At 48.2% G+C, this 14,164-nt stretch overlaps 1 protein-coding gene across 2 annotated transcripts in view; it reads right to left on the bottom strand.

The window, feature by feature from the left end:
- Positions 1-38: 38 nt before the first annotated feature.
- Positions 39-14,164, bottom strand: part of SLC31A1 (solute carrier family 31 member 1) — a 38,874-nt gene continuing 24,748 nt past the window's right edge. Inside the window, exons 2-7 of one of the 2 annotated variants that reach the window (XM_075015761.1) lie at positions 11,759-11,819; positions 10,821-10,943; positions 7,013-7,192; positions 5,629-5,701; positions 5,095-5,263; positions 39-3,877 (exon numbers count right to left, since the gene is read on the bottom strand). In XM_075015761.1, coding sequence (XP_074871862.1) covers positions 3,676-3,877; positions 5,095-5,263; positions 5,629-5,701; positions 7,013-7,147 — 579 coding nt within the window. In that variant the 5' untranslated portion in view covers positions 7,148-7,192; positions 10,821-10,943; positions 11,759-11,819 and the 3' untranslated portion in view covers positions 39-3,675. The remainder of the gene's footprint in view (positions 3,878-5,094; positions 5,264-5,628; positions 5,702-7,012; positions 7,193-10,820; positions 10,944-11,758; positions 11,820-14,164) is intronic. The other variant, XM_075015760.1, reaches the window with a different exon arrangement.

Here is a 14,164-nt window from a genome sequence, read left to right on the forward strand (position 1 = left end):
TCAGGGCCCAGCTTTACCTTGTGCATGTTGGAGGTACCTTCCAAGACACTTCCATCTCAGCAAAATGCAATCATTTTATTAACTCATTCAGTACAGGAGCAAGTCTCTTTACATTTCAAACAAGTTGTTTGCAGAACAATAGATTTCAAACAGTCATGGTCTATACCCAACACCAGGGACCTGTGATATAGCTGGGACTAGCTCTAGCTCAGTGAAAAGGCACTACCCCCACTTACTTCCGAAAGGCACTTAGATAAAAAAAAAAAAAAGGAACGAAAGACACCTAGCAGATGAGTGAACAGTGTAATTCATCCGAGTTGCAAGCGCTGTATGAAAACACGTGCACACAGTTCATCACACACTATCTTTAACCACATTAACCTACATGCATCGTTTAAGAACAGTGGTTAGTGGAGGAGGGCTTTCTTTCAGCAGAAGTCTAGTATTAGCAGCAGGTGGTCTACCATAAACTATCCCCCAAAAGACTGCAGGCAGAAAAAGAGGTGCTACCAGAAGCTGCACTCCACGAGGCTGGCAAATCGACCAACCCGGTCCAGGGAAATTCAGATTGATTTATATGGAGATTGTAACGGTATGGGATGTTGCTCTGGCCACAGACACACCCCTGGATTGTCAACCCCAAAGAGCCAAGCTGGACCCTAGCCTGAAGGCTCATATGAAGGTCCTAGAGATAACGGGCAGGCGCTGTTGAAGGGGTCTCAAGACTAATATATGGCTCAGGCCACTCACTCTTTCCCAAAACAAAAAAGCAGTCCAGTAGCACTTCAAAGACCAGACCAGGCTGGTTAGAAGAAGTGGGTCTGTCCCATGAAAACTCATCACCTAATAAATTATTTTAAGTCTTAAGTGCTACTGGACTGCTTTTTTGTTTTGATAGAATATAGACTAACACGGCTTTCTCTCTGTTACTATTCACCATTTCCCAAGTTTGCTATGACTCAGGCTGTATGGAGACAGAGCCAGGGTCTCCTCAAGCCAAGACCCCATTGAGGATGCTGCAGCCAGCAAAGGGCACAGAGGCACTGTTCATCTACAGGGAAAGAGAGTAGTAGTTTTGAGTTCACTCAGTGAGCAGTCCGAGGAGGAATGAGAATAAGGAGCCTTAGCCCAGGAGTTGTATCTTGATCAGTGCTCAGGGACTTAACGGGGAACCAGTTTCCATGTACTATGCACTCAACTAGCTGGCTTCCAAAGGTACCCTTTCCATAAATAGTGAGAGAAAGAACGGGCCAGTGATCTGGGCACTAGCTTGAGATACCAGAGATGTGAGGTCAGTAGTATCTGATTCTGCCATAGATGTGTGACCTTCAGCAAGTTCCGCAGGCCCAAATTCAAAAAGGTTTCTGTGCTTCTAACTTCTACAGATTCCAGTGGAAGTTAGGAGTGTATACACCATTGCAGATCTAGGCCTGAGTTCCCCAGCTGTAAAGTGGGGATAGCAGCACGGTCCTGGTCAACAGTATGTTGAGAGGCATGCAGCGATGACGGGCTTACGTATACAAGAGATTGTTCTGCCTGGATATTTTACCTATGTCCCAGATAGAAAACTATCAGAACAAGCACAGGCTTACACAGAAAGTATCACAATGTCTGGATGACACGTTGATTAGAAACCTCATGGACACAGGTTATTTTGCTAATCTGAAACTGAGGGCCACAAATGTGCCTAGAATAGTAACGGGGAGAAAAGATTAAGCAGCCGGGGTTGTCAAGTTTGGAAGGAGCCAGAATGCGCAAGACTGCGGGAAAGCACGCAAACCTCCTAGGCACCAAGTCCCAGAAGAGACCAAGGGACTTCAAGAGAAATGAACATCTCTAGACTGATAGAAGGAGACTGGGGCACATGGAGTTAAACTGTGGAAGGCGCCGATGCTACTGAACTCAGAGGTCAATGTGGAGGAGGATAAAAAACCCGACCCCATTACCAGCTGTTCTAGTTTTCTCCAAAAAGCACAGAAGTTACACAGACTTCAGGGGATGTAGCTACAGGTTCAAACTCTCTGGTCTGGCAACATCCCTCATCCGGCAGGACAATGGATGTTGCTGGATCAGAGAGCACCTGGACCAGTCAGCTTCAACTGTGTGGGGTGCAGCAGAGCTCTGCTGGTGGCAGGGAGCCAGGTCAAGGAGCCCCACTACTGAAGTCCGGCTGGGGTTGGGGAGCCTCACTCTGGGCAGCTCAGCCCCAGTCAGGCACCCTGCCATGAGGCCTCATGATGGGAAGCCAGTGGAGAACCCAGCTGTGGCTTGTAGCCCTGCAGCCAGGGGAATCCTGGCCAAAGCAGCCCTGCAGAAGGGAGCTGGCTGGGGCATGGAACCCTAACGATAGCTCCATAGCTGTGGGGACCCTGGCTAGGACAGGGGGAGCCCTGCAGTCCCAAGGGGGAGCCCTGCTGACCACAGCACCTCACTGCTGCTGAGGTCCCCGCAGAACTTCACCCTGCCTTGCTCATGAAATCTGTGGGGCTCATAGCCCAGGGTAGCAGGCCAGAGGGCGGGATGCTCTTGACAGGCTGCTAGCCAGCTCTGGCATTGGCACTGCTCTGGCAGGTCTGGCATTGGCACTCCAGCACAGCCATGTGGAGAAGTTGCAGATTTGGTGATAATAGGGCTGGAAGTTTTTTCTACTGACCCTACACTCTCTCATCTCCCAACCCTTGTAGAAGAGGAGACAGTTTTACGACTCCTACGTCTTCCTCCCTCCCAGCCCAGGACTCCCCTCTACAGAAACATCAACCATTACCAGCTTTCTTGGGATCACCTGGTTTACCAGCAAAGAACATAGACAGAACAATACTGTTGACCATCAGACCAACAGAGCTGCCTGCTGACAATTCTTCCTGAATGAAAAATCTGAGTCTCTAGGAGCAATGGCTGAAGATGGAGATGAAATGAATGGGGCTTCCATGGTTTGTTTAAAGTCTCTTTCTGCAGCTTAAGAGTGCGATTGTTGATTTGCACTTGGCAAATACACTTTCATGGTAAGTACGACAACGTGGTCAGTTGGAAGTGTTCCTGCTGTTCAGAGCTGAGCAGAGCAAAGAGACAGCAGAAAACCAGCAATGTACCACACAACACAGTGCACGCTCCTCAGAGCAGAACCGAGCCCATGCAGCCACTAGCAATTTACCAGCAGCACACCAAATGCTGTGGACAGAGATTTCTACAAGCAGTGTGTTGCACTGCTGCTGCCTCTGAGGCCAGGTCCCCTTCTCCCAGCTGATACACTGAGCAGAGATTTTTTAGAAAGTTAAAACAGCCATTGTCACATACTGGTGCCTTTACTGACCATTCATAAAATCTCCAGATCTGAGCATTTATTCTCTCTTTAAAAACAACATTATTTTAAAAGGACATTTCAGTAATCTTGTAAATTTCTACTTGCTACATCATTTCCATCAGGGTACAACCTACAAATATAACAGACATCATGGTCAAGGGTGGCTCTGGTCAGCGTGACCTCCGGAGCTGGTCCGTCTTGCATGGATGCCAGGCTGCTTGGTGGGAAATCCCCGGCAACAGGAATCCCCATGAGCTGCTCAGGCATTGTCTCAACTAGAACACACACTAATCTTAGTTTGGTTCTCAGTCCACTGGGAATAATCCCCACCCTCTTGGTGACTGCAGAGAGAGGGTCTCGCCCTGTGTCCAGCATTAATGGCAGTGCTCCGTGATATCCACGACGACTGCCTTTTTCCAGCTGAAGAGGAAGTAGCCGGTGCCTGCGCCTGCTGCCACAGCTATGCAGAGGTACGCATTGTAAGTCATAAAGATCAGCATGAGGAAGTAGCTGACCACCACCTGTATGATATGCAGCACTGTCTGTAGGAGGTGAGGGAAACTCAGCATCTGCTGTCTGAGGAATGAGAGGAGGACCAATCAGTGAGCAAAGGCCACAGGGCAGGGAATGCAGGATCCCTGCCGAGAGAACATAACCTGTGGGCTGGGAATGCCAAGGGGGCTGTGAAACACCAAGAGATGGGAAGAGGAAAGAGCTGAGATCTCCTGTCGTGTGTGTTTGTCACAGGTGACTGCAGCTTCCTCTATGAATCAGGAACCAGGGTCAGGAATAATTACATTCACTGGGTGATCACAACTGCAAAGGTTTGAGGCTCAAAATCCTTCCTGCTCGTTTCACTACCCGGCCCTCCCTGTCAGCTACACGCAGCAGATTCTCCTGTTTGCAAACAGATGCCTCGACCACTCGTGTGGCAGAAAGATCCTTCGGTGCTTTCTGCAAGAATCAACAGAGTCGAGCATGCTGGCCAAATTCCAATCTGAAACCAGTGTCCCATCACCCTACCAGCTTCCCCTGCTTTTGTGTTTTGTCTCCCTTTCTTTAGGAGGGCCTCCTCATATGGCTGGTGCAGAGCAGCTGCTGTCTTCCCTTCCTCCCCAAAACAGAAGTGCAATTCCCTGTATTTATAGCTCATTCCTTAAGCTCCTTTAGGATGAAGCATGTACAAGCATCAAGTTAGTTTTACTGCAGAGAATTACAGGTTCAAACGCCCTGGTTCCAGCACCTTTGGGGACTGAGTGATGCTAGATCAGGGATCTTGCCAGATCAGGGGAGGCCAATGCCCACCTGCTGGCCTTCAGCCCCTTCTCCTGGGCTTCCCTCCCTGATGTCACCCACAGCTTCCTGACCACCTCCCTTCCCCACTGCAGGCTCCGTAGTCACTGGCTCCTGGCCCCAGCCACCCCTCCCCAGTTACCTGTTCCCACGTTGGGCTGCCAGCTTCTCAGCCCTGGTCACTGGTCCTGGGATGAGGTCCTCTTCCTGCCGCTCCTGGCCAGAGCTCCCTGGCTTCTGTTGGCACCCCCCTTGCCACCAGCCTAGCTGTGACTGTCCTGCCCTGGCCTCCTGCTGGTGGTATAGCTGGCCCCACCTCCTCCCAGCCCCAGGACTCTCTGGTCCTGGAAGATCTGTGGTCTGTTGTTGCTGGACTAGAATGCCAGATTTGGGAGTTTTAACCTGTATTTGATCTGCCTAGAATTGGCTACGTTCCAGTCTTCCCATTGTTCTCTGCTGAGATGAGCAGTGTCCGAGTTAGAAGGAAAGTGGATTCTTACCCCACTGTTTTGTGTGTCTCCATCAAAGTGGTGCCATTTGGTCCTGGGACAGGCATGGAGTTGTAGCGAATGCTGACCTGTGATTTACGGAGCAGACTCTCCCGGGCTATTTTGAGGCCCTCATAAAACATGGCTAGCAAGAAGACTGCCACAAAAGCACCTGCCATTTCTGATAGACAGGAAGGGACAATAGTACAAGGTTATGGACTCTGCACACTCATCTCATTCAAGCACATAGAGAAAAGCACCTACCCACCCAACAAGAAGCTCCCACTGCACTGGCCACGGGGAGTTGACATCCAACCCCAACTGTGAAATGCGTCAGATGCTTCACTCATGACATGAATGTCATTCAGTTGCTCTCAGCCTCTGGGCCCAATTTCCAACGTTTTAACCATCTCTCACCTGTCACTCTCAGCACATCTGACCTCATGAAATGGGATCATTCAAATAAGACTGCTCAGTATTAAGCCATTGGTTTGGGTTCGAGTGAGAGCAGCAAGCCAGCTGCTTTGCTAACACAGCTTTACTAACCTCCAGGTGTATTGATCACCAGCCCCGAGAACAGCAGTGGCACATTCTTGTAGCTGAAGTGGAAAGTCATGTCCTGATGAAGAGAAAGATCATTTGAAACCTCAGCAAGAGAGGGAGACAGAGCTTCACAGACCACACAGACAGGTTTTAAGGAAGTTAAACACAAGGACTTTATGCTGCTCTAACTAGAATTAGCCTCGGAGAAAGTCCATTCTGGTCAGTGACTAAGTACATAGTTGAAATAACATTATACAGCAAAGCTAGAGTAGCAGGAACACAGACTGGCAAGGTATTGCTGTGGACATTACAGTTACAGCTGGAACTATTTGCTAGCCCATTGGTAACAATTTTAATTAAAAAGTCACTGGATTTTAATCTAAACGTTTCTTAAGCAGCATTTGATTATTTTGCCTATGTGTAAATTTCAATCACAGAATATTAGAACTGGAAGGGACCTCAAGAGGTCATCAAGTCTAGTTCCCTGCCCTCATGGCAGAAACAAGCACTATCTAGATCATCCCTGTTAGATATTTATCTAACCTGTTCTTAAATATCTCCAATGATGGAGACTCTACAACCATCCTAGGCAATTTATTCCAGTGTTTAACTACCCTAACAGTTAGAAAATTTTCCCTATTGTTCTGTCTAAACTGTTCTTCCTACAGTTTAAGCCTATTGTTTCTTGTCCTCTTTTGAAAGGCTAAGGAGGATAATTTTTTCCCTCCTTGTAACACCCATTTAGGTACTTAAAAGCTAATATCACGTCCCCTCTCAGCCTTCTCTTTTCTAAACTAAACAAACCCTATTTTTTTCATCTTCTCTCATAGGTAATACTTTCTAGACCTTTCATCATTTTAGTTGCTCTTCTCTGGACCCTTTCCAATTTGTCCACATCTTTCCTAAAATGTGGGGCCCAAAACTGGCCACATGGGACCAAGCTGCAGGCTTCCTGGCTTTCTGCAAGGGGAGCACCATTTGCAATAAAACTAGCCCAACTCTCGAACACATTTCATAGGGCAGAATGTTTTCTGGGGAACCCGCCTCTGTTGCCTCTCCCAGCTCAGACACGCAAACCAAGGCAGGACAGATCTTCATTTCTGTTAGCACTTGGGATTGGAGACAGAACAGCACACTGGGGCCAACCAGCAATCTTAAGAGGGTTTAAAGAGCAGCAAAAGACCCCTGAAGATGTGCGCTCAGCTATCGGGTGCATGGACTTAGTGCTATTAAGGCACGTCCTCCTGGCAGTTAAATGTTAATAAATAAGCATTTCTGAAAAATGATTCTGGCTCTTTGCTGCTTGAGAAGGCAAAAGTTTCTGGAGTTCAGGAACCAAGTTCAGATTAAGCTCTGGACAATGCATACTCTTCTAGACTTCACTTACCATCATCATCCCTTCTGCATGATTGTGCCCTGGCGATGTTGTAGCATGTTGATGTTCTGAGGTCAGATTATGGTGCTCAAAGGTGGGTGCCATGGAGCTGTTCATCATTTGGTGTGCCTGGTGATTGTGAGACATCTTTGCTGCAGAAGTATCGGTGAGGGCACACAGGACAGTGGGAACCTTGAAGAAAGATGCAATAATGGGAGTTAGGGCAAGAGTCACAGGAAAGACACCCCCCGCCCCCAAAGAGAGAGCAGTTTCTATTGTCTACAAAGAAGTCAGGCCTCCAACAAGCCGGACCCTGAGAACCGCTGCCCTATCGATGTGGCTTGCAACCCGAGACACACCATCTCCCTCAAGTTGCCCACATGGAGCTCAAAGTAAACTCTGTGTTTTCAATGAGCTGTGTTTCATTGAATACTAGAACTGGAAGGGACCTCAAGACACGATCAAGTCCAGTCCCCTGCCCTTACAGCAGGACCAAGCATCACCTATATCATCTCTGCTAGATATTTATCTAACCTGTTCTTAATTATCTCCAGTGACGGAGATGGTACAACCTCCCTAGGCAATTTATCTCAGTAATTAACCACCCTGACAGGAAATATTTCCTGATGTCCAATCTAAACCTTCCTTTCTGCAATTTAAGCCCATTGCTTCTTGTTTCCCTTAGGTTAATGTTTTTAATATATTTGCAACTCTGTAGCAGGCAATAGGCACATAAAGTCACCACCCTGAAGAGCTGGCAATGCAATTGAGAAAACAGGCAGTTGGGAAGAAAGGATAGTTTTCAATTCATTAGGTGAAAAAGTCTCCTCTTAACACCAGACATCAAACAGGCAAATATGCTGCTTCAGAATCTAATTACTCCCAAGCCCCTTTTACTTGCATCTGCCAAAGGGTCAGACTCAGGATAATTCTCTTAATTGGCAGCCATGCATTTAACTGGGACCAGGTCTATCCAAAAATCACATTAGTGTGGGACAAGAGCTACTGCTGATGGAAAGGTCTGAAGCAGCCCCAGGCAATCCAGGCTCATTTCCACAAACCTTCATTGGTCACCTTTCCCCTCTAGCTACTTTAGATGTAATGAGAGAGAGAAACAGACAAAAAGACTGCAAGTCCAAACCCATTTAATCTGCTTACTGCAAAGCAAGGGGCCTGGATAATCACTGGAACCAGGGGAGAGCAAATAACTGGTTAATGGTTGTCAGGGTTTCTCCCCCTCCCAGGGGTGAGGTGTCTGTCAAAGGAGTATCCGAGAGGTAGCCGTGTTAGTCTGTATCTTCAAAAACAACAAGTCCTGTGGCACCTTATAGACTAACATTTTGGAGCATAAGCTCTTGTGGGTCTTTGCCCACGAAAGCTTATGCTCCAAAATATCTGTTAGTCTATAAGGTGCCACAGGACTTCTTGTTTTTGTCACAGGAGCTGGTCTCAAAATGCTCTGCAGAGTAAAAGAGCAAAGGCAGAAAGGGATGGGGGGTTCAGAGGAGATTTAGGCTACACTGCAGGTCTACACTGCAGGGTTTTCCAGAAATAACTTATTTCACCATGCTAACATCGAAATAACGTATTTCTGAAAAAAAGCATTCACACTGCAAGAGTGGGTGGCAGTTTAAAGCTGAAACTGAGTGTTTGCATCAGAGAACCCAATTTTTGAAATAAGAGCAAAGATGGGATGCCACCCTGCAAGCCAATTCAGTCTCAGTTACCTCTGCTTAGTACACGGCAAGTACATTTGGAAACTGAATATGGGCGGGGGGTGAGTTGGCGAAAGTTGTTTGTTTTGATGGAGTTACTATTTCAAGCTAAATGTCCTGTTATTCCAGAACAAGCAGCTTTGCAGTGTGAATACAAGGTGGGTTCCCCACCCTTGGATAAAAGGGGTTTTCTGGAGGGAAAAAAATGTGTAGACAAGCCCTTAGAAAGGAGCTGGAGTGCTGGAGAGGCAGGGGAATCTGGGGAAGCCAGACCATCACAGGTGGGGACAATTTATACCCCATGTCAAACACTGGCACAAATGTTACAGCTAATGTAAATGACTGCAGGGGAGGAGGAGAAAGGGACTGTCTGTCCCTATTCCTGCCTGCGGTTTACTGCTCAACTCAAGGGTTTGGCAAGGGGAGTGCAGAGGCCACAAAGGTATGATCAGAATGTGAGCAAATTAAGGGAATATTAAGGGCCATAGCAGAGAGCAAAAGCAAGTCACTAATGTGTCCTCAGCACTCTCGGAGCTGGGTGTCCAAGCACACATTATAGGTGGGCCAAGAGGGTTATTTATTCAGTGCATGGGAAGTGCGTTCATTGCCTCATCTAGATGCACATGCAACCGTTAAATCTTCAGTGAGTCAAGGCCAAAGCATCAGAATGGAGGAAACACCCAAAGACACATCCACACAACCTCACGTCTCAAATCTCTCCTGCCCAAGCAAAGGGGCAAACAACTCCACAGCCCCCTGTATCAGGTCATGCAAGAGACACACACTGCATGGCCACCACAGAGCCACCAGGGCCTTAAGCAGAAGACAGGTGCTTCAAACAGATCAGGACTCAGGAGACGCAAGCACTTTCCTCAGGTCTGCCACTAACATGCTGCATAGCCTGGGTTAAGTCACTTGGCCCCAGCCATGAAGGCTTTCACAGTGTCTCACCAAGCTGAAAAGCATTGCTCACATACACACAGATACGCTAGGGAGCCGTACTCGATACAACAGACAGAGCTGTGGTCCTTTACGATCACCCAGGATTCTAGTAACAAAATGATCCAAACCAACTAAATGAAAACCCTCCTCAGCTCTCCGAAAGCCACAAGATACAGGAAACAATGGGAAGGGAGAGACTGGTACAGAAAAGCTGGGGAAAGGTCCTCAGTATCAGAACAATGGTGTTCAGGAAACAACGCGGCTATCCCAGAAGTTAGGGACATGAGCTCAGGGCTTAAGCTAAATTATTCAGTGACATTTCCAGAGTTCGGGGATTTTGTGCATTCTGCCTCCCCACTGCAGAATAATATAGAAGAACCCAAAGAAAATTCTTCATTCCCCCACTGACGTCTTTAACGGCTTCAGCCCTGGATGTACCCAACTTAAACTACTGTTTGTTTTATCTCAGGGCTTTAAACTGCCACCCATCTCTCTAGCATACGGGACCCTGTAAAATCAGCAGCAAGTACATAGCAGACTCCAGGGAGTCTCTGTGCTTATTCCTTTGCAGGTAACAGCTGTGTGTGGGGTAGGGATTCCTTTTTACACTATAATGATTTACTGTCTCAGCCTAGGGCAGTGATTCCCAAATTTGTCGGCATCTTGTTCCCCTTTTGATTTTTGAGAAACCCTCTTGCCCTCCCACTTCTTCTTTGCCATCATCCAACCCCGCTTTTAAGAAAAATTGAATTCGTAATTTAAAATAAACAAAATCTTGTTATAAAAATGTTATTTAAAATTAAAAATAAGCACAAATAGTTTTTCTTGGCCCAAAAATTTAATAAAAGCGTAATTTAATATGAGAAACAGCAGAAACAAATGTATTTAATGTGAAAGATGACACTGCATTTTCTTCATACGTTGGGAAATCCTAGGAGACAAGCTATGGACCATCCAGGCTAATGGCACAGGTCCCACCTTTTGGGTGCCTGGTGCAGCCCAAGCTGGCTGCCTGCCAGAGCCCCGCACTGCCAGGGCCGCCTGCCCAAGCCACGGGCCAGCTGCCCATGAGCCATCCGCCCAAGCCCCTCCCCAAAAGCCAGGCACCCCCAGCTGCCCATCTAACCCCATCCTCCACCTCCCCCCAGACCACACTCACTCACCTTTGCAGGAGGCAGGTAGCTCCACGTGGGCCTTCCCCGGCTGCCGGCTTTTTATAGTGGCTGCGCTGGGTCGCCCATGTGAAATGGCAGGGGCTGAGAGTCAGAAGCGAGGGACGTCTCTTTCTTGGAATGGAGGGAATGGGGGGGGGCTGGGTCATCCCCCCTGGAATTACTTCATGCGCCCCCAGAGGGGGCACATGCCCCCCAGTTCAGGAAACCGTGGCCTAGGGTGATTGGGATGCAGGTGACTGTCAGCAGTGAGAAGATGATTCATAAAAAGTGAACCACCTTAAAAACACGACAATTGTGTACTGGAGCAGATGGTGGGGTGTGGTTGTGTTGTGCAGGGTTTTTTTGGTTTTGGTTTTTTCCAAACCTGTGTAGGTTAGTACTGCCCTGGGTGAAGGTCACACAAAGCCAAAGGAACAAGGACCACAGCTCTGCTTCACACAGGCCCCTAAGAGCTCTACAGCTATTTGCCAAGTGTAGTAAGGTATGTTATCAGCCCTTAGAGCAAGGTAATGATGTGAGTGGATAAGACAGCCCAAGCTATTGTGCAAAGTGAATCAATACCTGGGGAAATCAGAGTCACCCCCCTCGAGAACAGGGATCGCCTCCCCGCACAGTGAGTGCTGGGCAATAGTTGTCTGAAGTTGCAATCAAGGATGTTTTTTCTCTCCAGCTCAGAATGGGAACATATGGTTAGGTGTAGCTGCTCTAGAAAATTAGTGGGTGTGTGGGTCTCCAACAAGTCTTAAGGCAGCAAGCGCAATCCAGAGTAACAACCTAGCTGCCAGGTGAGGTGCTATGTATTCTGCAAGGGTTACAGCTTTTAGAAAGTCAGAGGCTAAATGGGACGAGACGCTAGCTCCTATTACAGTAAAAGCTTTAAATAGGTTCCGTGCCAAGCTCATGCCCAAGCACTACGCAGCACGTACTTTCATGCGAATGGGAGGTTCTCCCTCTGGACTGCCCTGCTGCTGGCTCTAGCACTTGTTCCTGCATTCAGAGGGGGTGATAAAATTCCACAGTGACTATCATGAGAGACCTGGGCAGGTTCACTAGACTACACAGAGCTTCTAGGGCATGTAACGGGGTCACCAATGTGCTCAACAGTACACTAGCGAGTGAGGAAGAAAAATGGAGAAGGGCAGAATAGGTTATGGGGTAAACTTCCTCAGCACCTGTTTCCCACCCCCTTCACATCAGAGATCAGTTCTGAGACAAGTTCTCTACACAGGGACAATGCCCTCTGTTTGGAGGGCACTAAGAGAAGCAGAGAAAACCAGCACTTACACACCAGACTAAGATATGGGAACCAGATCTCAAGTGCTAATCCCAACTCTGGACACCAACTCCTGCTATCACTTTGGGCCAGACACCCCTCGTTCCTGTCCACCCATCCATGAGCAGAACTGATCCTCAGGATATTCAGACAATGCAAGTGCAGGTGGGGTCCCCCCTCTGTGGAGGCCTTGAGCTGGCACCAGTGACAAACAAGCATTTAGTCTAGAAGAGGCAAAAGTAGCAGAATTTCATGGGGAATGATGGAGAGTGACTGCAGGGCAAGTGGCCACCTCTCACCTTGCTCTGAGATAAGCACTGGTTGTACCACAGGGCTGCTAATGCTCCCAGCTTTCAAGGGGATCTGCAAGGGCCAGATATGGGAAAAAAAAGGAGCTTTGAGGAGGCAACATGCTAAGGAGAGGACATTCTATTGGTGCTCTTCCCTGGAAACAGGTAGGCCCTGCACAGACCTTCTGGGCTAAGCTCTCTGGTGACACCCCATCCTTCATGCATCCCAGAGAGATGCTACAGGTTGTGACTGCAGGAGGCGTCCAGACAAATGCTGAAGAGGAAGCAGTATCCAGCCTGCTCTAAGGGTCTGCTTACACTTAAGCGCTAAATGTGTGACTGCAGCCCATGCAGATGCACACAGCTCGCTTGGACCTAGCTAGTGCAAGCACCAAGGGCAGTGAAGCTCTAGTCACAAGGACTTCAGCCCAGACCAACCACTGAAGGATCCCTGGCAGGCCCGTCCAGCCCACATCTCACTGCTCTTGGTACCAGTGCTGGATGGGGAGTGTCTACACGCCTGCAATCACCACTCCAACTGCAGCACAGACAAACCCCAAGACTCCTAGTGAGCAAATGGAGCCCCACCTGCCAAGGCAGACATCTAAGTGGAATCCAGCACTCTGAGCCCCACTGTGAAATTAATACCCCTAACCAAAATAGCCAACTCCCACTGCACTTAAACACCCCCAACACAGTAGGGTTGTGTTGCTTTTCACACACCAGCTATTCAGAGAAATAAAAGCTTTCCCTCTCCAGAAGAATGGGGTGAGGTTGCAAAACACCTATCAGGTTTCTATGGTACAAAGATTATTTACTCTCTTTGTCAGAGGTTCTAGTGACAATACGCGATTAGCCATGTTGGAAGGGGGCAGTTACCCGATCAGTCCCCAGGTGGTTACATCTTGTGTTCCTGGGGTGGGGGATTGCTGTCTGGTGAATGGGTCTCCCGACAGGGCTGATTTCATAGCAAGGACAGCCTTTTGAGTTCCACAGACCAAGACAGCTAATCCCCACGTTCCCCTGAGCAGGTAGTGAAAGTTTCAGGATTTAAAGCTGCTGCCAAACTGCACTGAAAACCCCAAAAGCAAACCTAGAGAAAGAAATTAAACTGTCCAGAAGTCACAAGCACAAAAGACACCAATTCTGTGCCATTCCCAAGCTGCAACCCTGCCAGTCCTGCATGACGCTAAGAAGTGATACATACAAGAAATATATGGCAGTTCTCATCAGTCTACTTACAGCAGTTCAGCTGGCAGCCAGCACTCCCCAAGCTTCCTGAGTCTCTCTGAGCAGCTACCGTAGAGCACAGAGCTTTTCAAAGGAAGACTCGCCAACCAGAAGCAGGAGGGGGAGGAGAGAGTCCATAGACACTGCAGTATTGTGTACACACTCAACCTCTGGTCTGCAGTGAATGGTCAGAGCTAGTCATCATGAGACCAGAGAGCTGCCTCCAAGTTAATTCCATTTCCTGACACCCTCACCAGCTTCCACTGCTTACTCTCCAAAATGAGAGCTTGTCTCGTGGGCGTTGTGGAACCCCAGGAGATAGTTGAAGGTACACTCCAAAACTGACTGCGTAGTCTACCTACTGGTATTTCTTAAGCCTGGGTTCTAAAGCTGTATTTCTTGGGTTTCCAGCTGAGCAGAGGAAGCTCATTCTAGGCCTAGACTCTGCACAGCAACTCTCAAGTTAGGATCACTCAAGGACTGAGCTCACAACCCTGGGTTTAGCAGGCCAACGCTTAAACCACTGAGCTATCCTTCCC

This window comes from Carettochelys insculpta, chromosome 21 (genome assembly GCF_033958435.1).
Source record: "Carettochelys insculpta isolate YL-2023 chromosome 21, ASM3395843v1, whole genome shotgun sequence".
Classification (NCBI taxonomy): domain Eukaryota; kingdom Metazoa; phylum Chordata; order Testudines; family Carettochelyidae; genus Carettochelys; species Carettochelys insculpta.